Source organism: Vigna unguiculata, chromosome 2, assembly GCF_037176805.1.
Source record: "Vigna unguiculata cultivar grain cowpea cultivar isolate G323 ecotype 2 chromosome 2, ASM3717680v1, whole genome shotgun sequence".
In the NCBI taxonomy this organism is placed as follows: domain Eukaryota; kingdom Viridiplantae; phylum Streptophyta; class Magnoliopsida; order Fabales; family Fabaceae; genus Vigna; species Vigna unguiculata.
Window position 1 is genome coordinate 26,899,016 of NC_140793.1, and position 24,829 is coordinate 26,923,844.

General features: G+C 32.5%; 2 protein-coding genes, 1 long non-coding RNA gene and 1 other non-coding gene across 5 annotated transcripts; 1 reads left to right on the plus strand and 3 right to left on the minus strand.

Annotated features, from left to right (window-relative positions):
* Positions 1–12,133: 12,133 nt before the first annotated feature.
* LOC114166831 (F-box family protein) lies at positions 12,134–15,245 on the plus strand. Its single transcript, XM_028051695.2, has 4 exons — positions 12,134–12,767; positions 13,129–13,265; positions 13,446–13,628; positions 14,653–15,245. Exons 1-4 carry the CDS (start codon positions 12,251–12,253, stop codon positions 14,815–14,817), a joined length of 1,002 nt encoding a protein of 333 aa, XP_027907496.1. The 5' UTR covers positions 12,134–12,250; the 3' UTR covers positions 14,818–15,245.
* Positions 15,246–16,007: 762 nt separating this feature from the next.
* On the minus strand, positions 16,008–23,993 carry LOC114174321 (uncharacterized). Of its 2 annotated transcripts, none has more exons than XR_003602678.2 (5): positions 23,853–23,993; positions 23,696–23,736; positions 23,470–23,614; positions 16,446–16,649; positions 16,008–16,365 (listed from the first exon to the last, which is right to left on the minus strand). It is a non-coding gene; the product is annotated as an uncharacterized LOC114174321 (long non-coding RNA). The 2 variants fall into 2 exon arrangements; XR_003602679.2 differs by having other exon boundaries at positions 23,696–23,752; positions 23,853–23,946.
* ARO4 (armadillo repeat only 4) lies at positions 16,755–19,010 on the minus strand. The gene has a single exon (XM_028051683.2). The coding sequence runs from the start codon at positions 18,835–18,837 to the stop codon at positions 17,005–17,007; it is 1,833 nt and encodes a 610-aa protein (XP_027907484.2). The 5' UTR covers positions 18,838–19,010; the 3' UTR covers positions 16,755–17,004.
* Positions 20,630–20,701, minus strand: TRNAC-GCA (transfer RNA cysteine (anticodon GCA)). The gene has a single exon. It is a non-coding gene; the product is annotated as a tRNA-Cys (tRNA).
* Positions 23,994–24,829: the final 836 nt, after the last annotated feature.

Below are 24,829 nucleotides of genomic sequence, written 5' to 3' on the forward strand. Positions count from 1 at the left end.
GATCAACATTTTGAAAAACTTTTTTGTTTTTAAGTTAAAATTTTTAAGTATTAACTTAATTGAAATAATAATACAAATTTTATAAAAAGTAATCCAAAATTTCAAGTAAATTAATAAGTCAAAGTCATAATAAATTTATCTAAAATATTTGAAGACATAAAAGTAAAACACAACACAGTTTGTCCATATTAAAAAAAAAAAGTGAATTTCAAGATAATTATGAAATCACTCGTACAAAACTCATCACACTATTTATAAAAAAAAAAATAAGTTACTTTTTTCAGTTGGGCCAAATCATAAATAAAATCTAAAGATTGAGTTGAGTAGAGATGTAAAAATAGATTTTAACCCGTTGGCTCATCACGGGTTTGAGTTGGGTTTGGTTAAGAAAAAATCAGTTGAAAGTGGGTTGAACTTAACCTGGTTCACTTCCCACCAACATTTTTTACAATTTTTTAAATTTTTTTTAATTATTTACTACCCCTAATTATATAGGTTCACAATTTCATATTTTTAAATGTTAGAATGTTGCTCAATAATATTTGAATACTTTAAATGTTTAATTACTTTGATTGTCAAGTTATATACGTTGATACTTTAATTTTGAATTATAATTTTAATAGTAAATTACTCAATCAACTGTCTTATAAACAAATTTTTATAAATTAGCATGATAAAAATGTGTAATTTTTTTATTTATATTTTGTTGAATAACATCACAAAAAATGTGTAATATTAGTCATGTTTTCTTGGACTATATGAACACTTTCTTGAAAATAATTCATCATACATTGGTGGTGAGCATGATAAAGACATTGGTTCTTGATTTTATTGTGATTGTCATCTCATGGATTGCTTAAAAAATTATTTAATTATAAATAATTTTTTTATGTGGGTTGGTGAGTCAATCCACTTACAAAATTTTTGGTTCACTGTAAAATGAGTCGGGTTGAGTTCACTCATTTTCAACCCAACTCGTAACCCGTGTAAACCAGGTTAACTCAATTTGACATGTCGAGTCATTAGTTAAGTGAATTCCATAATCCCTAATTTGAGTTGTTGCCAACAACGAATTAGTTTGTTATGCTTTGAATAAAGGATTTACTCATGAACCCAATAGTTGTAGTTTTGCTAAGTCTAACTGTCATATATTGCCAAGTTAATGATTGTTTTGTTTAAGATCGAACTCTTTCTTCCTACACTTTCATTGTATCATAAGCTGCGAGAAATGTTAAAAAGCACCTTTTCATGTATTATTTTTTAAAAAAAATACGTTTTTGTTTATACAATTTGAATGTATTTTTTATTTTATATTCTAAAATGTATCATTCGAAATATAAAATTCATATTCTAAATTGAAAATTTTCAAATGTATTTTGAATTGTTTTAAATTAAAGGATAAATTTGAAAATTTGAAATTTGCGAAAATATAGTTTGAAATTACAGGAGTGTAAGAAGAATTTTGCCTCAGTATCAGTGTTGCGTAAGGTCCATTTCCTTGAGGCCTAAGCCCATATATGGCTTAAAATTATGATCCACGATTGGGCTGTCCATGGTACAAAGATTTGATCCAATTCCTAATATGTCATTGATTAGATAACAATTGGTTAATTGTAGTACGAAAAAAAGTTTGTAATATATCCTCTAACATTCACTTTTGTTTGTTATTTCAAAATCTAATAAAACATTGGTTACTATTTATAGTTATATTATTTTAAATGCTTGAACTAGATTGTTATAGGATTTTTGCTTTGTAGTTTTGTATTCGTAGATGATGAATAGTATTAATGGCAATAATAAAATATTCAATTTGAATTTCGTAATGAATTCAAATCACGTTTTACATTTTCTCAGAAATTTTTACTTGTAATATAAACGTAGACTTCAGTCTACCACATAACCCGTGTTATTGACAAAAAAAAAAAAAGAACTTCAGTTTTTATGGGCTTACAAAAATATTCTGGACCAGATCAATAGCATTGGTTGTTTAATCTCCCATGGCTGCTACTTATTGCACCTTTCTTTTTTTTCATGCACCCCATAAGTTATGATATTCCTATTTTATCCTTTATTAAAAAGTATTAAAAATCCTAAAATCATAACTTCATATTTCCTTTCCTTTCTTGCGCCACGAGATGCTATGCACCTTCCTAACTATTGCTTCATTTTCTTTTTCCTTACAAAGTCGTGGAGGATTGAAGTTGAAATCCCCACTTGACATGTGATGGGAGGTGAAAGACCGAAGGAGAAAGGAAATTTGAAGAAAAATAATCATGGGGAGAAGTTGTTTGAGTTATTAAAAAAAAAAGCCTTCTGAAAAATTCATTCGGAATATAATTTTTTTATGGTTAAATTTGTAAACTTTGATCCAAGTTAGTCTTTCAATTTTAAAAATATATGGATTTAGTTCTTTTAAATTAACTTTTGTAGGTTTACTTGATGTTTTAAACGTTTTTCTCAATTAACATTGAAGCAAAAAAATCAAATAAACTTAACAAAATTTGATTTAAATGACTAAATCAAAGTATTGCTAAAACAGGAACTAAATTGATCTAAAGTTTCGAAAATTGACTAATTCTACTTTTTACTGAAATTAAGATATAAAAAACATATTTAACCATTTTTTTAATATTCCGAAATCACTATTATAGAAAGTATTTCCAATGGCCCTTCTGAAATATAAAAGAAATTTACGAACAAGATTTTCAGAAGGCATTTCTTGAATTTGATAATACCTTTTGAAACACTCATTCTGAAAATCATTTTTATATTCCACATCTGAATATTAAAAATATTATATTTCAGAATGAATGTTTTAGAATGTATTTCTGAATTTGGAATTACCTTCTGGAACATCCATTCTAGATGTTTTTTTTTTCAAATAACCCAAACACCTACTTTCCTATGGTAATTGTTTTCCAAACTCCCTTTCTCTTCAACCTTTCACCTCCCATCACACGTTGAGGGGAGATTTATCCTTCAATCCTACACGACTTTGTGTAAAAGAAGAAAATGAAGCAAGAGGGATAACATCCATTCTAGATGTTTTTTTTCAAATAATCCAAGCACCTACTTTCCTATGGTCATCGTTTTCCAAAATCCCTTTCTCTTTGACCTTTCACCTCCCATCACACGTTGAGGGGAGATTTCTCCTTCAGTCCTGCACGACTTTTGTGTAAAAGAAGAAAATGAAAAGGGAGGAGGAAGTTGCAAGACATTTCGTGACACAAGAAAGAGAAAAGAATGTGAAAATAGGGTTTTATGATTTTAATGATTTTTAATAAAAGGTTAAATGATAATATTATAACTTATGAGGGTGTAAGAAGGAAAAAAAAGGAGGTGGAAGAAGCAACCCTTTGTTAGTGAAAAACGGTAAGTGCACCTGTAGCACATATTAAGTAATGAGTATTTTATTGCTCTTTCACAAGGGATTTATGCAACGCATGAAAACTAGGAATGTCAACAGGACGGGTAGGATACGAGTAGTAGCTCCCCCGTACCCTACCCGCGGGATAAATATCTGCATCGTACCCGTACCTATATTCGTGCAGGTATCTGTTATGCGGGTACCCACATATTTTTTTAATATTTATGGATATCCACGGGTACCCACGAGTATTTACAAAAGAAAATTTTAATATTTAACAATATATTTTAACCATAAATTCAAATAAAAATAAAGTGCATAACATTCATAAATTTCAAACAAAGTGCAAATAACCCATTTAAATAGTGTAATATGATAATTTGCAAAGAAATTGAGACTTTTTAAAACCAATTAACAAAAAATAACCCATTCAAGATCGATATGTTAATGTTTTAGTCATTTTTTTAAAATTTTTTGTTATTTAAATTAGAGTATAGCAGGTAGGGATATTCGCGGGTACGAATACTATAATACCCGTACCCGCCCTGTTAACACGCTGGTATAAAAAAAACTCGTACCCATTACCCGTGGGTATCCATTTACAATATTCATTTTCTACCCGTTGTGGGTTTTATCCGCGAATACCCACGAGTACGAATATTTTTGACATCTCTAGTGACAACTCTAGCAATTCACGACTCAATTAAACACAAAGCTCAAAAAAATACTAAGAAACTCTTTTTTGTATTTTATCAAATTGTTGGTGCGCAACAAGAAATTAATTTAGTGTATTTATAATTTGTCAAGATTAGACTTCAACCACTTCATTCTCATGCTTTCTAAATTATCTCAATTCCATATTCATGTTAAAATAAACTCACAGGAATACACAAATCCTATTCCTAGAGCCTTTGAGTCTATGATCACTCATCAAGTTCCAATCCCTTGAATCCTCAACAAGTGAAATCATGCACTAGTGTTAAGAGCCCAAGATTACTAATGAACCAAGTTCTATTCCTAGACACAAGCATCCATTAGGTATTCAATTTCAAGTCTAGATTCTAATTTCCCAACACCTTAAGAATCATAAATCAAGCATGGAAACAATCCACATCAAGCATGAAGCATGGAAATCAAACACTAACTTGAATTGGAAAAGCATATATATTTTAACAACATAGTTTTACAAAATAATTTAGTATTTTACATATAATCTCAACAAATAAAAATTGTTGTCCATGATGGAGAACCTAGGGTTTTACAAAATTGAAGAAAAGGGAAGAAGGAGACCCAAGAAGGAGAAGGGAGAGTTTCCAACACTCCTAGCAGCCTCCAAGAGACTTTTCCAAGCACCCAAGATGTTTCTATTAGTGAAAAAGGAGGAAGGCCCAAAATTCTCGTAGAAACATGATTAAATAAACATATTCGCGTATAAGAGTCGACATTCTCGCCCAGCGGCTTCATTCTCGCCCAGCGAGACCTAAAATCGACACTCTCTGACTTGTAACTCGTTGGACGAGTCATATTTTCGTCCAACGAGTTAGCCTGGTGCCCAATGGTGGTTTTTTGGCCTTTTGGGGGTGGTCCAAGGCTCCAAGGCAGTATATAGCTATAGGTGAGTCCTTTCTCCATGTTTGTAGTGTTAAGTGTGATCCCGGTGCCCCCGACATGAGTATTTGTCTAAAATGAATCTTTGTTTTCGTCCACCAAAATTGTTTCCTATGACTTATTTCACACACTCATAATATAAAATAGGTTTGATTACTCGGATGGTACCCACTTTCGTAGAGGTTTGTCAATTTGGTACCCGTGGTTAAAAAAGTGTCAATTGCGTCCCTAGTTTCACTTTTGAAAAATGCCTCAATTAGGTCCCTTTAAGAAAATAATAATTAACGGTGTGCCATGTGTCACTCTCTAGTTTTTTTTTTAATTTTTAATTTTTTTAATTTTTTTTTTGCAAAATTTTTATTTTGCCATGTGTCAAGTCTCTATTGTGACACGCGACAATGTCAGTGTCATGTGATAGGATAATGTCACGTGTGCAAATTTTATTGTACTGATTTTAATTTAGTCCCCATATATATTTCATTATTTCAATTTAGTCTCCGCTTTTGTGTTTTTGTTCGATTGTGTCTCAATTTTTTTTAATAATTGAAGTATATTTTTTAATTCTTTTTTATAAGATTAAAACTAATTAAGTATAAATATTTTTACAAAATTAAGTACTGATATTTACATTAAAATTTAGTGGTAAAAAAATATTATACTAATAGAACAATATAGTCACCAACTTTTTTTTCTTCAAAATAAAGCAATATTGTCTCTCTCCAATTCAAGATCAAATATATTATTTGTATAAATGTTATAATAATATTTTTTTATTAACAATGCACTACAAAAATAATTGTTTTTAATAGGGGTTATATTTGGCGTTTCTGGGGGTTTTAACCCCCACTAATGGTTTTACCAGGAGTTTGAAATTCCCCCAGAAAAGCAAGCGTGGCTAACGGATTACCGGGGGTTTTTAGCAACCCCTGGAAGTAGCGCAACTTACCGGAGGTTTCGAAAACCCCCGTTAATGCTTGGGGTTCTGAAAACCCCCGTTAATGCCTGGGGTTCTAAAAACCCCCATTAATGTCTGGGGTTCTGAAAACCCCCAGTAATGCATGGGGTTTCGAAAACCCTCGATAATGCCTGGGGTTTCGAAAACTCCCGGTAATGCCTGAGGTTCCAAAAACCCCCGGTAATGTCTGGGTTTCAAAAACCCCGTTAATGCCCGGGGTTCCAAAATTACTAAATGTGATCTCTCTTTCACAACTCAAAAATCGGTATTTGAAGAATGAAATTACATAGATTTTGTTTATGATTAAATAAAATGACTCAAAGAAAAGTATACATGAATAGTAAACTCATTAATAATCAAGAGTAGTTGTAATGAATGCAAAAGATGAAAAGTAGATTTTTCTGCATTCGGGCATGGCTTATTTGTATGGATAAGCTCTGTTGCAATATTGGACAATGTTTAGCTCTCTTAACTCTATCACAAATGTTGATCATGTTGCAAAAAGTTATTTTAAGCATCATGAACTAAATCACAGCATGGTGGCAAATGACTTTTTGAGAAGCTAAATATCCAAAATGTTTGTATGCAGAACTTTGTTTCGTTGGTGCTATTATTACATAGAGCTTGCTGCCATAGCTACTAAGAATTTACAATGAATGCATTAGAATATGATGTAAGACAATTAGTGCAAAATTATTTCTAGTAATGATAGAAAATCTCCTAAAATACATATTTTTTGCTAATATAAAATGCAACTTGAAACGAAGCAAGCTACTGAGTGATAATAATATGCCGAAAGACAAAGTTGCTATCTCTTTTAATAATTACCTTATTATCTGCATATAATGCCTGCATTTTGTTCTCATTTCTAGTCATACATACACATATATTCTACATTTTATAATGCTTCTTACAATACCAATTATAGTTGACTTCTATCTATCAATTATAGCAGAATCATTTCCTTCGTATCAACAAATCATAAAATCAATCATTTCTTTTATTTCATCATACACCACACACACATATAAATACCCTCAATTTTCTTCTACAATGTTTGACAGAAAAACTATAGATTATACATGTTATCTAGTCTAAGAAAATCTTAGTCTGTTTTATGTCAGTGTTTTGAATTAGTGAACTATTCTTCACTTAAAAATTTACAAATAACCAATATTTCTTTTGTAGCAGGGTCCCCTTGCTGCTCCAGTTCTTCAACACCTGACAAAAGAGGACTTAAGCAAGATGTACTTTGACAAAAGAGAAGAGAAGGAAAGAAATGCCATTCATGATGTGGTCCCCATAGCTACTACATTTACTTGGTTTCACAGAGCCATCATAAAATGTAATTGTTAAGTTACATTTAGGAACAAAACTCAACCCTTTACTTATATATTTTGATAGGTCACTTCAAGGGATTAAGCTTTTTTAGTATTTGACCTTTAAAGGCTAAAAGAACTCTGTTCCATGATAATATAAGTGAACTGAGAGGATTAAAAAAGAATAATATCAAGCAACGAAGTTCTTGTGGCTCGAGGATTTAAAATGGTTCCCTAATAAATAAAGCAGTTCTTAGTTTATGTCATACACCAACCTCTTTTTCCTCTATCCATAAAAACAAACATAAAAAATGAAAGGATCTATATATCTATCATACTGAGGATTGTAGCCTCCTTAAGGCAAGTAACGCCAACCTAACTCAAAATGGGGACCAAAATACTTGGATAGAGGCAGAATACATAATCTGTAATGCAATATATTTTGCCACAGGAAGCAAAGTGCTTCTCAAACTTCATGATCAATACAGAAAGAGAGGAATAGAAAATAACCTACCATCTTAGAGGATGTCATTGATAATGCTCAACTTTGCATTTTATTGTCAGTATTTGAGAGCAGCACGACAACAAGCAATTGGTCATTGATAGGCTAAGTAATTATTCAGCAACTGCTTTGAGTGGGACATGTGGTACTAACTCCAAATAGTCAAATTCATCTTTTAGACCAACCTGCACGGAGACAAAAGGAGCAAGCCATATATGAAACAAAGAAACAAAGAGACGAGGATAGTCAAATTTAATGACCTAAATTAAGGCCATGTTTTCTAAGTTACATTCATTCCTTTCGTGTATCTATTTTATAGCTAAAAGCAGTCCTGGCAAATGACACTTTAGTTGATTATTGAGGCATTTAACTGAAATGACTAACCTCCTTGTACAAATTTTCAAGTTGTTCCTTAGCCTCGGGGAAATTGTTCGAACACCATTGTCTCAGGGTGAAAATGTTGTCTACAAATATTTGTCAACAAATAGATATTATGTTTATTTTAATGATAATTAATGCAGTTACATATTTAGAGTTATCAACATCATTAGAATTATAAATAAGTACAACCTCTTGTATATATAAATCTCTCAAATAATATAAATATTTTCCTTCCATGTCTAAATCCCAGAAATTGAAGCCATCAAGTAATTTGTTTCCATAACTAAGCCAATATTTAACAGGGAGGTTTCAGACCAGTTTATAAGGTGATTGAAACTACTGAACTTATGCATTCATAATTTTGCTTCAGAGGACTAATCACCTTTTGTTCTCATTTCAAAAGGGAAAAGCAGAAAAACAACTCTTAAAAAATATTACAAGTATCAAGCTCAACCAATCAACCAAGAAACTCAATCCAAGAGTGTAAATTATGTTTATACTATTTTATGTGAACATGATTCTATATAATAATTTTATGTAAGTTAAAAGAACTTGGAGAAAAAGACTGAAGCAATCATCACGTCAAACAATAAATGTGGGAATTGTATAGTGAAACAAAATCAAGAAGACTTTGAAAATTGGGTCATCGCATCCAGAAAACGAAATACTTCTAGTTCTGAAGAAACATAATTCTTCAAGCCAAAAGCATATGTAGCAAGATTCTATTTTTCATTCTCTTTATATTACTCTTTTTCTCAATGATACGTTAGTTGATGCTAGTTGTGACCTATCAAATTAAGTAATTTCCATTTAGTGCTAGATATAACATTGGAACTTGGAAGTTTCTATCTGTTAAAACCATACCAGAGTTTGTTTGGTCGTAGTTTTTTAGTAAGTTCATTGATATTGCAATGTATACTTCCTTTCTGTCGTAGGAATAACATATGCAAAATCATTATTATTCCTAACGAACAAACAATCAAGTGTTTTTTTATCCTAATCTTAATTTCTAAAACCTCAAATCAAGGAGTTTGTTGTGCAGTAGCCTCACCACATATCACCAACTCCACTTCGATGTTCAATTCAATGAAACTAAACTATTTTCGGATCTATTTATTGCCATCGGGGTACGTAATAATTAGGAACAATAATAAACTACAATCTTTATTAGCAAAATTTAGTTTTTAATCATGATGCTAATCAGTACTATAACTTTAAACCTCATGATATTTGGGTTACCATAATTAAGAAGAATGAAAAGCTATACCTAAAAAGAACACTAAAGCAAAGCTCATTTAATTTCTATTGCCAAAATTTCTAACAGCTCTGAACCCCAAATTCACTTGTTCTTGCTCATAATAATCATATCCAAGTGGTTATAACTTCACTTTCCACAGAGTTAGGAAAAGAGAATCGCAATTAGTGACGAAGGAAAACAAAATCGAAACGAAACTGAAATCGAAATCGAAATTGAAGAAATATGAAGATGAAATCGAAATCGAAATAGGGAGATTGATGGAGACGAAATAGGGAGACGATATTGGAAGGACGAAGATTGATATTTGTTACCTTAAGAACGGTGGAGAAGATAATGGTGGAGACGAACGGTGGAGACGAACAGTGGAGAAGATAATGGTGGAGACAAACGGTGGTGGCAAATGTATTACTCTGTTTCGATTTCTTCTGGATTAATATGCAACGCGAAAGAAAAAAAAGGAAGAGGTTTGTCTATTAAAATGATAAACATTAAAATTAAGATTTAAACTCTACGGGGGTTTTTTGGAAAAACCCCAAGTACTCAACGGAGGTTGTTTAAAAACCTCTAGCACTTATCAAGGGTTTTTAAAACCTCAAGTATATCATTTTTTATTGGAGTTTGTTATACCCCCAACTAAAAAACCCCAAGTAAAATTATGTTTTTTTGTAGTGATGACTTTTTAACATATTACGTTATTGTATATTATTAACCCATATTTTGTCAATGTATTATTTGACCACTAAATTTTAATATAAATATAAGTACTTAATTTTGTAAAAATATTTATACTTAATTATTTTTAATCTTATAAAAAATGGATTATAAAAATATATTTTAATTATTAAAAAAATTGGGACAAAATTGAATTAAATACACAAAAGTGGAAACTAAATTGAAACAATGAAATATATATGTGGACTAAATTGAAATTAGGATAATGACATTTGGCACATGTGACATTATCCTGCCACATGGCACTAACATTGCCACGTGTCATAATGAGGACTTGACACGTGACAACAAAAAATGTTTACAAAAAAAAATATTTTAAAAAAAAGAGTGACAACATTAATTATTTTTGTCTAAAATGAACCTAATTGAAACACTTTTCAAAAAGAGGGACAAAATTGAATTTTTTTAAATAAGGGGTACCAAATTGACATGCCTAAGAATGACAACAAGTTGGGTTGGGCGCAGATAGTGTCTATCCGCAACCGACCCGCACAAAAAGATCCTATCTGAAACCCGCCCCGCTACCCGCCGAATACCCGCCTATAAAAAACCCACAGATACCTAACATGGATACCCGCAAATATTTAAAAAAATATTTTATTAGTTTTTAATTGAGATCAAAATAAATTCTACTAGTAGTCTTGGGACAACTAAATATGTTTAAAACATAAATTCAAATTGATAATACTTGAAACATACATCCAAATTCAAATAAACATAAAGTGGATATCATCCTAGTAATTAAACCTAAAGATTAAGAGTAAAAAGACATAAAACAACTAAAATACAAAATAATGCAAAAAATAACATAAACTTAAAAATTAAACGAGATAAAAAATATAGAGAAATTAATTTTATTCACGAAATTTAACCGATAAAAGTTAACCTTCCTGTCTTCGTACTTTTTTTCTCACATTTGTTGTAATATGAAAAATTGACCAATGTCTCACACTTTAGATTATGCTCTAAAATATTTAAGCACTACAAGAAAATGTCTCATTAGTAACCAATTTTAATGACAAAAAGTTATTAGTCACTGTAGTGACCAATTTAGATACCAATTTACAAAATTAAAAATTATTGGTTACTAAAATAGTCAATATTATAAATCAAAAATTATAATTGGTCACTAAATTATTTACTAATTAATTAGAGACTAATTTAGTAACTAAGTTATTTTGGTAGTCAAAACCTAGGTATCTAAATTTTAGTGACCAATTGTTTTGGTAGCCAAAATCATGGTAGCTAATTTTAAAAACTAATTTAATGACCTATTATAATTTGTATTCATAATAGTAACTATTTTATTACAGTGACCTATTATTATTGTGACTAGCAATTTTTGATCACTAAAATTAGTTATTAATAAGATATTTTTTTAGTAAAGTAATGAGATTTAGAATATAATTTTAGATTACACAATTTAAAATATAATTTTAAATTGGGTAATGTGAGATATAATTATTTCGGACAGTTTGAAACTAAATAATTTGGAATTATTTTAAATTTCATATTTCATAATATATTTATGAAGTGTTATACACATACTATTTCTTATGTTACGGAGTTATAAGAAAAAAATTATGACAATGTCTTTGCTTTAAACAAAATATAATAATTTCGAACTTGTTAATAACAATGGTGTAATATCCATGAAATTGTATGTCTTGTTACAATATATACATTTATTTTCTAATAAATTCTTTTGTTTTTATTATTGTATGTCTTGTTACAATATATACATTTATTTTCTAATAAATTCTTTTGTTTTTATTATTTATTCAGTCATTAATAAACCCTAGAAAGTTCGTCATAAAATATAGGACGGTTACGATCTATACATTTATTTTCTAATAAATTCTTTTTAGCTTTTATTATTAATCTGTCTAAAACATTAGTAATAGGATTTTCGTCACTATTATAAAAAAATGAATATAAAAACATTTAAATTAGTAATTGATATGTTAATTAAGTGTGGTCTGAAAGGGACTAATAGACTTTACTGAAAGAAGAAGATATTATGCAAAATGAAACGCGTGAACAAAGGAATTACCGACACCCTCCATCCACTGATTTCTTCTCACTCGCTTTCTCTCAGACACACACTCTCATCGATTCACCGTAGCAGATGAAGCACCGAACATGGCCTCGTGTTTCTTCTTCGCCTTTCTCCTCCCTCAATTTCTCCAACGCAACCGCTCCCCGATACTCCGCCGCCCATTCCGCCCGCTCCACGCGCCTCTGCGCGGGCCCTCCTCCGTCACCTCCCGGCGCCGACTTCACGGCACTACCCTACGATGTGATGGTGAGGATCGCCGCCTCCTTCGACCACCCCAACCTCTGCGCGGCGTCTCTCGTGTGCCGCGCGTGGTGTGAGGCGCTGCGGCCGCTACGGGAGGCCATGGTGCTGCTACGCTGGGGGAAGCGCTTCAAGCATGGTCGCCGCGATGTCCGCCCCAACGCCGACAAGGCGCTCGATTCGTTCATGAAAGCTGCCGCTCGCGGCTCCGCCCTCGCCATGGTTGACGCCGGCCTCATTTACTGGGAGAGAGGGGAGAAGCTCAAGGCCATGGAATTGTATCTCAGGGCCGCGGAACTTGGAAACCCTTCTGCGCAGTGCAATTTGGGAATTTCCTATCTCCAAGGTTTTCATTTCATCATTACCCTAATTTTCGACTGTTAGTTTTGGAAACTCCATGTTTAATAACTGTATGACCAAAGTAATGTATATAATGAAGATAGTAGTAATACTCATCTTACGAGCCGTGCTGAGTTAGAAACCCGTATTTTATCTTTCATGTTTAATAACTGTATGACCAAAAACTAATTTTATTCTTTCGTCTGCGAGATTTGTGGCAAGAAATGTTTTGTAATATTAATTTGGAAAAAAAAATATAGAAGGTCTGTATTTGCATATTTGCAGGTATTTCTTTGTGAATTTTAATGAATATATATACATTATGCTGATGATTCGAGTTCTGAAAAAGGTTTATCTATGCTGTGCAGCTGAACCTCCGAACACTGAACAAGCTGTCAAATGGTTATATAAAGCTTCTGTGTGTGGGAATGTTCGTGCTCAGTACCAGCTTGCGCTTTGGCTGCACAGTGGTGGTGGAAGGGTCTGTAGCAACATGAAAGAAGCTGTTGGTGCTCTATTCTTTTTCTTCCCTCTTACTTGTAATTATGATTCATGAATGCACATGTTCTTTCTGGGAGAGTTCTGGGAAATCTGTTTGGGAATTGAATTGACTTGTAATGTTGGGTGTTTCTGGTTCTTTGTTATCGTGATGTGACGTAACGTATTAGGATCTTTGCTTTTACAGGCTAAATGGTATATGAAAGCTGCAGAGGGTGGGTATGTCCGTGCTATGTACAATATCTCCTTGTGCTTGTCCATTGGGGAAGGACTGTCACGTAATCATCAACTTGCTAGAAAATGGATGAAGCGGGCTGCAGATCGTGGTCACAGCAAAGCTCAGTTTGAGCATGGACTTACTCTCTTTTCTGTGAGTTTTTATCCCTTTCACTTACTCTTCTGTGCGTCAAACATTTGAGAGAGTAAATGAAACACTTTTGTCCGAAAGAAGTTCAAGTTTTTTAAATTTCAATTTCTTAGAATGGATAGGATAATTTAATTTATATACAAGGAAATTAAAATTGAAATTTTAATGCTGAACTTTATGAAAAAGGCTATTATTAAATGTTTAATATTTTTAATTACATAATATCTAATAATTCTAAAACAAAAGTATTGTCGCATTTTACGTCATTATTGATTAAGATACGAGAAATAGAGCAGAAAGTGGGGGCAAAAGAGAGAGAAGGGATATAGGGGAACAGAGGGAGAGAGCAAAGAGATAGATGGAAGAGAAGAGAGGGAGAGGAAAGAGACAAAAAAGGATATAGAAGAGAAAGAGGACAGCAACAAACACAGAAAGAGCAGAGAAAAGAGAACATGGGAAATTTCAAAATTCTTACTATTTTGGTAGAATTTGAAATTAATTTCTAGTAATCAAAATAATTCTACAAAATTTTTAGAATTTCAATTTCTGTGTGAATTCTCTGTTCAAACTGTGTCTCTCTCTGCAAAACATTTTCAATTCTCCCAAAAAAAAAGAATTATTCTCTTTAACAACATCAATTTCTTCGATGTTTTATCTATGACTTTGGTTGTTGTCATCGCATGGTTAATTCCTCTATGTTGTAGACCTGTGTTCTGTTAGTTTTTTTAGTTCGTGACCATAGATATAGACATACACATAATGTAAAATGTGATTTTTCACCTGCATAGTGATTATTATTTTGTTTGAGGTTTTTGTTTCTACCCGGCATTCTGACATTTGCTATTTCTGTCGGGGTTCCAAATGTTTTATCAATGGCTTCATTATTTAAATTTGTGGTTTCATTCTAATGTTCTTGTCTGGAATATGTTTATACATTCGAATAATAGTCAACTATGACTAGAAATATTAGTAGGATTATGGTCCTGGTAATTCAAAACTAAACGGTTGGTGGACAATATTTGTTCAGGAGGGAGACATGATGAAGGCTGTGGTGTACTTGGAACTTGCTACTCGAGCTGGTGAAAAACGTGCAGCTCATGTAAAAAATGCAGTTCTTCATCGGCTTTCATCAGCTTCACGTGATCATGCAATGCATCTAGCTGACAGTTGGCGTGCCTTGCCATCAGTTTGAGCCAAATCCTTAAGTTGGTTTGTGAAAAAGAAGTTGCATGGCCTTGATCAGTGAGAGTGTAGTCAACAAAGAAGGCCTAAGCATGAAACAAGGAAAGCAGGGAGGAGCTGCTAAGAAACTGACTTTGCCTACCAATCCTGACTATAGTGGTTTTTTCCTATGTATAAACAAAACTTGTTGGTGGGCGTTTGTAAAACTAGTGGACTTTGTAAAATCCTCTAAACTATTTGAAACTTCCTCTTCAGTTCCCTTCAGAACTGTGCAATTAGATTGTGGTGGGCATTTTTTGTCATAAATGGCCATCTAGAGAAGTGAAAATTCATATTACTCCATATTATATGTTGTACGGATGGAATATAACGTAGTATCAAGCTGTCTGTCTGACTTTACACGTGATTCAGTTTAACCACTACTTTGGTTTATACATATATCATCCACTTAGCCAACTTTCAATTTTTACTTTTATTTTTTATTTCCCGACATGACAATTAGCATGCATATGCACCCAATTATACATAAAATACTAGGTCATGGACAATCCCTAGTGTGTAATCTTTCATGGAGCTTTGTGGATCAAATTTGCCTTGAATGCTCAATTCTTTTGAAGGTTTGAGGTCTGTTGTTTAGTCACGAGTTTCGTGTAGACAGATGTTTCTGTGACTAATGGTTAAGGATGTGAAGAAAAATAGAAAGATGCTTCTGTGACTAATGAGTTAAGGATGTGAAGAAAAATAGAAAAATACTCAGTTCATTTTGCCCTTTAGATGACATTTGCTTCTTCAAGATGAAATATCTTGAATTTGGCATGCATATTCTCAGAGGGAGAGCATGAATCAAATAACATTTCCCAACCCAACATATCCCGAAGGCAATCGGCTTTTCCGAGAGTAGCAAACAGTGTCTTGTTCAGTCGCCAAATCTCTAAAGTTGTGCATATTTTGCTGTCTAATTTTAGAATAATGTTTAGTTGCATAGACCATAACATGCATTAGATTCAGAGTTTTTTATGAAGGAAAGACAGAATAAGCAAGCGCAGAAGAACACTTTTGTATCACAACAGACCTCCCATTTACAAATAGTACACAGCGCAAAAGATAATCCGACCATCAGTTTTCAAACTCAATCTTTTGTAGGTCGTTCCAGCAAGAACAGGGGATTGATCCAAAAGGTAGGAATTTGGTAAATTGAGGTGTTAGAAACTTTTTCCACGATGCTTATTACAAACACATGCATACAAAAAAAAAAAAACCGTAGATGCTCCTTCAGTGTTGCTTTTCAAGAAGCACAATTACATGACATACTAATAGCACATCCTCCTTAACTGCAACCTTTATTACACACTCATTATTATTAAGTGAAACTCAATAAAATTATACCAAATAATGTGAAACTTACCTCCTATTTAACAAGTCCTACATAGATTTCACCAAGTAACATGGAAAAATAGATAATTTAGAGAATGCCTTGCTAGTATCCAGCATTCCTCCACCATAATAGCATATCTCATGGACACAAACCCTCCACCGTGTATCTCTTTCACTGTTCAGTCTGCATAAAAACCCATGTGATATAGCACCATACAAAAAGTGGACATAAGGGGCAATTTGGCATATAAGAAGGATGCTTACACATTATCAGAGTCACTGATTTGATAAGCTCTCACAAATTGAGTTTCTTCTGTTAAAGTAAAAATTCCAAACGCTAATGAACAAAGCACATTTCAGTTAAAAAAATGTGCAATTGAATGAAGTCTTGATCATTGGTCAAAGACATGAATGAGATCAGATGTAAACTGATGAACAGACTTCCAACAGTAAAGCCACTTTCAATTCCTGAAGAAATCAAACCTCCTACAGTTATATCCCACTATAAGAATTTGTATTATCACAAAGGCAATGTAGAAAACATACTTAATGAACAAATGAGTACACAAGTACTAAAATAGAATGATCAACATTTAATTATACAATATAAATCTCTGCACAACTGCCACCCCACTGACTAGTTTTATGGGGAGAAAAAGGAAAACAAAAAACAGTCTAAGCTGAAGAACTAGTGTATTTTTTTATGTGTGCTTTGTCCTATAAATCCCCCTTATTCCCAAAGAGTTGGCCAGATGCACCTTACTCAACACTATACCGATGAACCCACAAAAACGCAGGGTCTTCAAACAAGCTAAATTTGTGGTCAAGGCAAATATGACATCCTTTGAGAATTCATTCCTGCATGATACAAATTGAGGTGGATTATTGCCCTGGAGACCAATTCCTTTAGATGCTGAGGAAGAACTGTTCTGTCTGCACCTTCAAGCACTGTCAACACCCTTGCTTGCTCCAAGGACTCACTGTTGGCAGCATGAAGTGCAAGGTAGCAAAGAAGAGTTAGCCCGTCATGCATCTGGGTAACTTCATTACTCCTGAGCAGTCTCATCAATGCCGGGATGCCATTGAATTCAATTATCGTCTTAGAATGCTCAACATGTAGGAAATTATCTGGAGAAGCAAATTTGGAAAGAGCAACTGCTGCCTCATCTGCTACTTCTGCATTTCTATTACTCATCTGTGCAACTAGAGGTTGAATTACCCGAGTCTCTCTAGCGGGAAACGTCCTAGCCAACGCACCAATGGACTTCATAGCTGGAATTTGCAATGCAGGGCTATCCACCTCTTTAATTATCCTCAGCAGCTGTTCCACAACAATCTTAGCAGCCGGAGAATTGGTCTTAAACGCTGCTCGACGAAGGTCAGCATTGGATTCAGCAGCTACGGCTACCTCCATTATCGTCATCAAGCAATTAAACTGCAGCTCTCCTTGCTCATTCTGAACAATCTTAGCCAAACAAAGCATCCCTTTGGTCTCAGTTATCTTCCTACTGTTGGTCACACTCCCTCGCGCAAGCATCCACAACGCCTCAGCGCAACTAACCTTCAGCTGAAGCTTCACCTCAGGATCCTCATTCTCCCTCTCCTTCCTATGATTCCCTCCCCTGCTACTTCCCTCCGCAAACAAATACGAATTCGAGTAGGAATTCGAAAAATGGCGACCACCCCGGGTACCCTTTCCCAACTCCTTATTAATCTGAACAATGGAATGAATGCTTTGCTTCCCCAAATGACCCCATTGATCATCCACAAAGGTGTCAAACGACAAGAGTGTCACAAGCGGTCTAATCACGTTCTCCCGGGCGAAATCCTCCTGAGCCACAGGGTCATGCTTGGCCATCCTGGCAACCAAATTGGCAGCCAGGGTCTGAACCCTCACGGGGGAGTCACTGAGAACCTGCACAACAGCAGGCACACCATGCTCACTCACAATCACTCTAACCCTCTCCAAATCATTAGCCAAATGACACAAAGCACCTGCAGCAGCAATTTGAGCAAGAGGGGAAGTGCCTTCCTTGAAAAGCTTCAACAAAGGAGGCACCCCACATTCCTCAACTATGATCTTCTTATTCCTATCGTTATCTTGAGCTAAAGAAGCAAGTTCATTCGCAGCCTCGATTCTATCGTTTAATTGACCCATTTGAAGGGAAGCGATGAAAGACCATACCCAAGATAGAATGGGGTCGTTGCTGGCTATCGGAGGGAGCGAGAGGACAATGCCGCCGTCAGCGTCGAAGATGCTGAGGAGCCACTTCATATCACCCACGGAGGCGTCCAGGTGTGCCAGGACTTTCCGGAAATCGGCGGCGCTAACGATGGAGACGACACGGTGGAGGATGCTCCGGCGCTTGCACTTGCGCACGAGGGCGAGAGCGCGGTCCAGATTCTTCGCCGTCTCGGCAGCGACGCGGCGGATGGGACGTTCGTAGAGCGACGGCGACGCGGCGGAGGTGTTGGTGGCCGTGGCGAAGCGGACGAGGGTTCGGAGCATTTGGAGGAGGCGATCGACCTGCTTCCACACCTCCGAGCACTCAACTTTGAACGAGTCGGCCTCGTCCACCGCCGAGCGAACTCGCTCCGCCACCATAATCGGGTACGATAACTCTTCCTCCACTCGCTTCTCCTCCAACAACGCCATCTCCGCCGCGCCGAGTCTGCCACCGAGTCAGTCGATAAATAATCAAAGGTTTTTTCTGGGGATGGTGTGTGCTGTGTGTGCTGTGTGAGACCGAGTCAACCGAGTCTACGCTGAGTCTGATAGAATCCGAGTCGGGAATTGGAACGGGCGTTTATGTTGGTGTTGTTCATTTGACACTTCTTGTTGTTCTGCCACGCATGTCTTTATGTTTTTGTTTGTCCTAACTCCAAACGTTACCTACACACATCACACCAGTAACTTCTTTCTCCCTTCTTCGCTAGTTAATTAATTGATTAATTTACGATTTTTATTAGTTTATACTATTCGACTTCAAATTTTTATTAATTAATTTTATTATTTTATTTCTTCAATTAGTGTATCTAAAAGGGTTTTATTATGCTAATTAGGGATTTGGAAAGAACAGTGGAGTCAAATTGACTAGTACGTGACGTAACCTCTGCTAACAATTAGTTCTGGTTGTTTATTTTTTCTGTCGAAGACTACATTTCGCACTCGCTTCCGTGGAGCGTGCTTTTCGAGACTTTTCTAACATACACGTGTAGTTTCTCTTGTTCAATAAATATATTTTATTTCATTTTCTTATTTTTCTAAGGTTCTTATGCCTAAATTTTTAAATAAAATAAATTAATTTTTTCTATAACTTCAAATAAACCTATATAAGAAATAAAACTTTATAAATTAGTTATTCTTAAGTTACTGCTACGATGTATTTTATGAATAATATATTTACTTATTTTAAATCATTACACATAAGTTTGTATAAACAAATCTTTATTAATTTCTTTGAAAATTTATTTAATGTTTTAAGATACGTACGATGTATTCCCAAACAAAGCAACTAATAAAATAAATTTTATATGGAATAAATTATAATTATGAAAATTGAAATCACAGATACCATGAAAAGAAAAGTCAGTCAACAAAATATATACATATAAGAATTGAGATAATTTAATTTACATAACAGTTTTTTTAGGATATAAGCTTATTTTTATTTAATCTAATTTAACAATTATTTCACAATAAATTATCCGAGATATAAATTTATTATTTAATAAATGTAAGATTTCTCTCTCTCTCTCTCTGTATCTCTCCTATATATATATATATATATATATATATATATATATATATATATATATATATATATATATATATATATATATATATATCAGCATATTAATAATTGAAATGATAAATAAATATTTAAAAAATTAATGTAATAATAATACTAGTAAACTTAATAATTATATTTAACTAAATAAGTTAATCCAATAAACTTATATATTATTTGAAAAACTTAAAATTTGATTTTTCTTTTCATAATAGACTCACACACGATCTGCTAAAACCTAAAAATCCTTATTATCTATAACTATATATAAAGGGGATTCCCTCTTTTGTGTCCACATTTCATAATTCCAACTTTACCCTTTATAATTTAATTATTTATTAAATTTTTAAAAATTAACGGTTATTTTTATAAGTTTTTATAAAATTATTTACTTATCTCTTTTTTCTTTTTTTCTCTTACTATTCATCAATAGTTATTTTTCTCTTATTTTCTTCGTACATTTTATTTTATTTTTTATAAATATATTTTTATTTTGTTTATTAAATTAATAACATTACAATATCATCAATTTTTAATATAATTCAAAAAATGCGTACACACAGGCGCGATAGCGCCTGTGTTTACACTAGTTATATATAATATATATACTTATATTATAATTAACTGTATAGTAATTTTGAAAAATTCAAAAAGTAAAGGGCCCAACCGGATTCGAACCGCTGACCTCTTGATCTGCAGTCAAATGCTCTACCACTGAGCTATGGACCCTTTGCTGAGGGTTTCATACAATTTTACGATGATATTCGATAGATACTAATAATTTAATTAAAATTAAGCTTGGATTTTAAAACTAACCATTGTGTACCTGAATAATTTCCTATAATTTGTATTAATATATATATATATATATATATATATATATATCACTAAAAAAACGTTCAAGATATGAAAATTCTTCGTAATATGTATCCCATTAAACAGTGTAATCTTTCTTAATCTTGATATTATGAAACACAATTCTTGTACAAGTTCTGTAACATTTTCTTCTCTAACAGTTACTTCATCTTCACAAAATTTATTTACACCACTTGTAAACTTTTATAATTATCTTTAAACATTTAACTCATTTCCAATGAGTCATGTTTAAACTGACCATAATCTTCGCTGTTTCTATTGACATGTTTGACATTTAAAATTGAGTGTGGAATTAATATTAAGGGCCCTGCAGAAATTTCCAGACAATACCAAACGTGCAATTGGACACGTTGAACAATGAACACACACAAAATATTAGTCCAAATAAAAAACTTACTCTAGAGTTTGAATTTCCACCTCCTAATTCCATTATCCTAATGAAAAATCAAATATTCCAATTTTGTATAACCAGGACCACAGAAAAAATTTGTACATATTATATGAACTGTACTACATGTAGAATCAACTTTTCTTTTTCTACTTTTTAGACAATATGTCTCATTCATTTATATAAATCCTATTACAATAAAGTAAAACTATACTAACAAATATTTAATATACAATATAAAAATTTAAAACTTCTAAATAAATTATAAATTAACTTAATATTTAAGATTGTAATGTAACTGGACTTAGAAGTCGAATGATAACTTAAAGTCACACTTCTAACAAATACATAGAATGAGTAGTTTCGAAGGTCATACTCAATTTTGCACTTTCGTGGCAAGTATTGTTCAATGTCAAACCCTCAATCCACGTTCTTCAAATAGACAAATACAAGTCATTGCTTCTTATTATCATTATCAATATCTTCATGCTTCCTTGCACACACAATTGCATAATTAAAGAAAATATATCCTTCAATTAATAAGTTGCAAACTATTTTTTTTTTTCACTAAAAAACAGGCATGTGGTTTAAAATGTAAGCTGCGTATAAGCTAAGGCATATATGTATATAAAGTCTTAATTACCTAACCAATTTGATATGTCCAAAGCTATAAAAGTGAACTGAAGAGACTATCTTTTGGGTTTGGGTTGGAACGAGTCAAATTAATTTTAAGCATAACTTGTATTTGTCATTTTATGTGATTCGAGAACATAAAATCAAATTTATAATAATAATAATAATTGTTCTGGAACATCCATTTGTCCAATATCGTTTAGTTGTGAAGATAAAAAAATATTTAAATATTTTTTTTAAAATTTTTAAAATATTTTTAAAAATTAAATTGTGACAAGATTTTAGATTTTAAAACGGATAATACCTTATAGGAAACTATTAACCTAATAATAACTAACTATAGAGACACAATGGCCCGAGACAAATGCAGTGTTACTTGGCATCATTTAAGGACGACCCAAATACGTATCCAGGAATTTTTTTTTCGCCTGCTTTTGTTGAACAAAGAAATTTTCTATTTGCATTCAAATCTCATTTCACTTTTGTTGAGTTTGATAATTTGGACATCTCTTCCATTAACTAAATATTCACAGTTGATACAGCATTAAAATATTTGATTAAGATCAGAAATGCCATTTGGTTGAAACCACATTATTTTGAGCAGGATAATGTTTCTGTCGGGTAACTGACATTTATATATGATTATATTAATGCACCTGCGAAGGTCATATTTAAATATCTGCAATATCAATTCACTTGGCTACTAAGTGTGCCTTAAACTACACGTCTGTTCCCTAATTCGATGATTCTTGAGGCATCATAATCACACCAACTAGTGATTGGTAAGGAATATTGCGAATTTTCATGTTATGGCCCATCATTTGCTTGGTTTGGTATGATACTGCATTAATTATGTGAAGAGTTTTGCCATTCTGTATTGGCCAATTCTACCAATCCATGACATTGAAATGGATTTTTCATACTAGTCAAGTTATTCCTTTGGGTAAAAATATTTTACTCAGTGAATCATTAAATATACACACAGGAAATTAGTTTAATCCAACGCACTTCATTTTCTGTACAGGGGAAGGTATCATCAATTTAGATGTTAGAGAAATCAATAAAGCAGAGTATCATTTTCCAATTACATCATCACATGCATCACCAAAATACCCCGTGGACCACAAGAAACTTTGTTATTGACGATTTCTAAATTAAATTGATGCACTACACATAATCAGGTCTCTACTTTTGGTCATTTTATAGAGTTTGGTATGCACCCCATTCTGGATTTGGATTGGCCTAGCAGTTGTGAATGAAGGAACTGAGTTTCAACACTAACAACAGAAATTGTTCTGTTTTCTTTAAAACAAAAAAAAAAAATAAGTATAAAAAACTCCATTGGTACCACAGATGCTACTGAAAATTGGTCCCAGAGACTCAGTGCTGACTCCCTAATAACATAGCATCGTTTAACAAATTCCAAAACTTCAGTTTTGGATTAGGAGATTTCAAGAACTACATTGCACTCAGAACATAGGAGATTATGTTATAACACCGTATAAGTATGCTTTTGTAGTTCAATGTATCAATGTCACTCTAAATTTGCAATTAAATAATGCATTAATTTTGAGTGAAATGTGTCGCGCCAAATACGTACCTGGAATATTCCACCATGCCTATAACATGTATGATGAATTGAGCATGAGAAAAGCCGAGAGAGTACAATTATCAACGATCTGAACTACTTATAATAAGTTTTTTCACTCAGATTCAAGAATGAAATGGGACTGTGGATTCCATCACTGAAAAAAAAAATCCTCAAAAACTTCTCAAACTCAAGGATGCAAATAAATTGAGACTAGATTCGAAGAAAATGGGTTCACCTGGTTGAGAAAATGAGCATTTTTACCCAGACCATCTTCTCCTGCAACAAAAGCATTCTTCGTACAGTGAGAATTAGTTCAACTTCACATACACAAAACACTATTACAAGTTTACTCATGAATTAGTTTCTAGAAAAGTATATATACAAACATTCACCTTCTGCCATTGAATTAAGTGTGGTTGAGACGAAAACTAGGACCTTCAGACTGAATAATCCATAATGGTTTCACATTACTTTATATGATTACATTTAAATGATTAATGTAAAAGTCTATTAAACAGTTAGATTATTCTATGCTTCTGTTTCATATATTACATTACATGTGATATGATTCGGATTAGTAAATATATAGTTGAGTGAAGAAATAAATATTTAGTAATAAATTTAGATAAATTTTATTTTTGCATTTTATCCGTATAAGATTTATAATTTAAGTGTGATTATTAATACTCTGTTAATTGTTTTGTAAGTTTTATAACTACTATTTATCTGATTGAGATAAATAGTAATTATGTTGAGCCTAAATTTTATCTGTATACACTCCTGATATACTAAAAAACCTATTTAATACTAACGTCTTCAAATAGTGAACAAGTAATTTAGAAACAAGCTAATACACTGATAGGTCAATAACAAAATATAAATTATGAACATTAAAATAAGGAAAATTATGTTTCAACAAAATTTTTTTATTAACAAATTTTTAATAAAATACATGTGACAATATTTTAATGAATAACATAAAAATTTGATACGACTTGAAAAAAGAAAAAGATATTTGATGTGTATTAAAAAATAAACTTTGTCAAAATAAAAATTTGTCAAAAATCACAGTCCTTAAAATAATTATTATTCTAAGAGACCGAGACAATATAAAGAAAAAAATATATTATAAAAGTACAATCTAACTTGTTTATATGATATAAAGTTAATTTTAATGTGCAATGCAATTCTCGTGATAATATATTCAAAACTTTATTTCACAGTGAGATCATTGCATAATATATTAATTTGTTTTTCAATAAAAAAATTTATTTGATTCTATATGAATGTCAATGTAGTTAATATTTTAAAAATAAATAAATATACAACTTAATACATTATAAAAATCATATAATAATAATAATAACAA

Bases quoted from the DNA above. Each gene is read 5' to 3' on its own strand.
- LOC114166831 (XM_028051695.2), top strand. From the start codon at position 12,251: ATGAAGCACCGAACATGGCCTCGTGTTTCTTCTTCGCCTTTCTCCTCC. The intron at 12,768-13,128 runs GTTTTCATTTCA...TATGCTGTGCAG, and splicing joins GGGAATTTCCTATCTCCAAG to CTGAACCTCCGAACACTGAA. The intron at 13,629-14,652 runs GTGAGTTTTTAT...ATATTTGTTCAG, and splicing joins ATGGACTTACTCTCTTTTCT to GAGGGAGACATGATGAAGGC.
- ARO4 (XM_028051683.2), bottom strand. From the start codon at position 18,837: ATGGCGTTGTTGGAGGAGAAGCGAGTGGAGGAAGAGTTATCGTACCCG.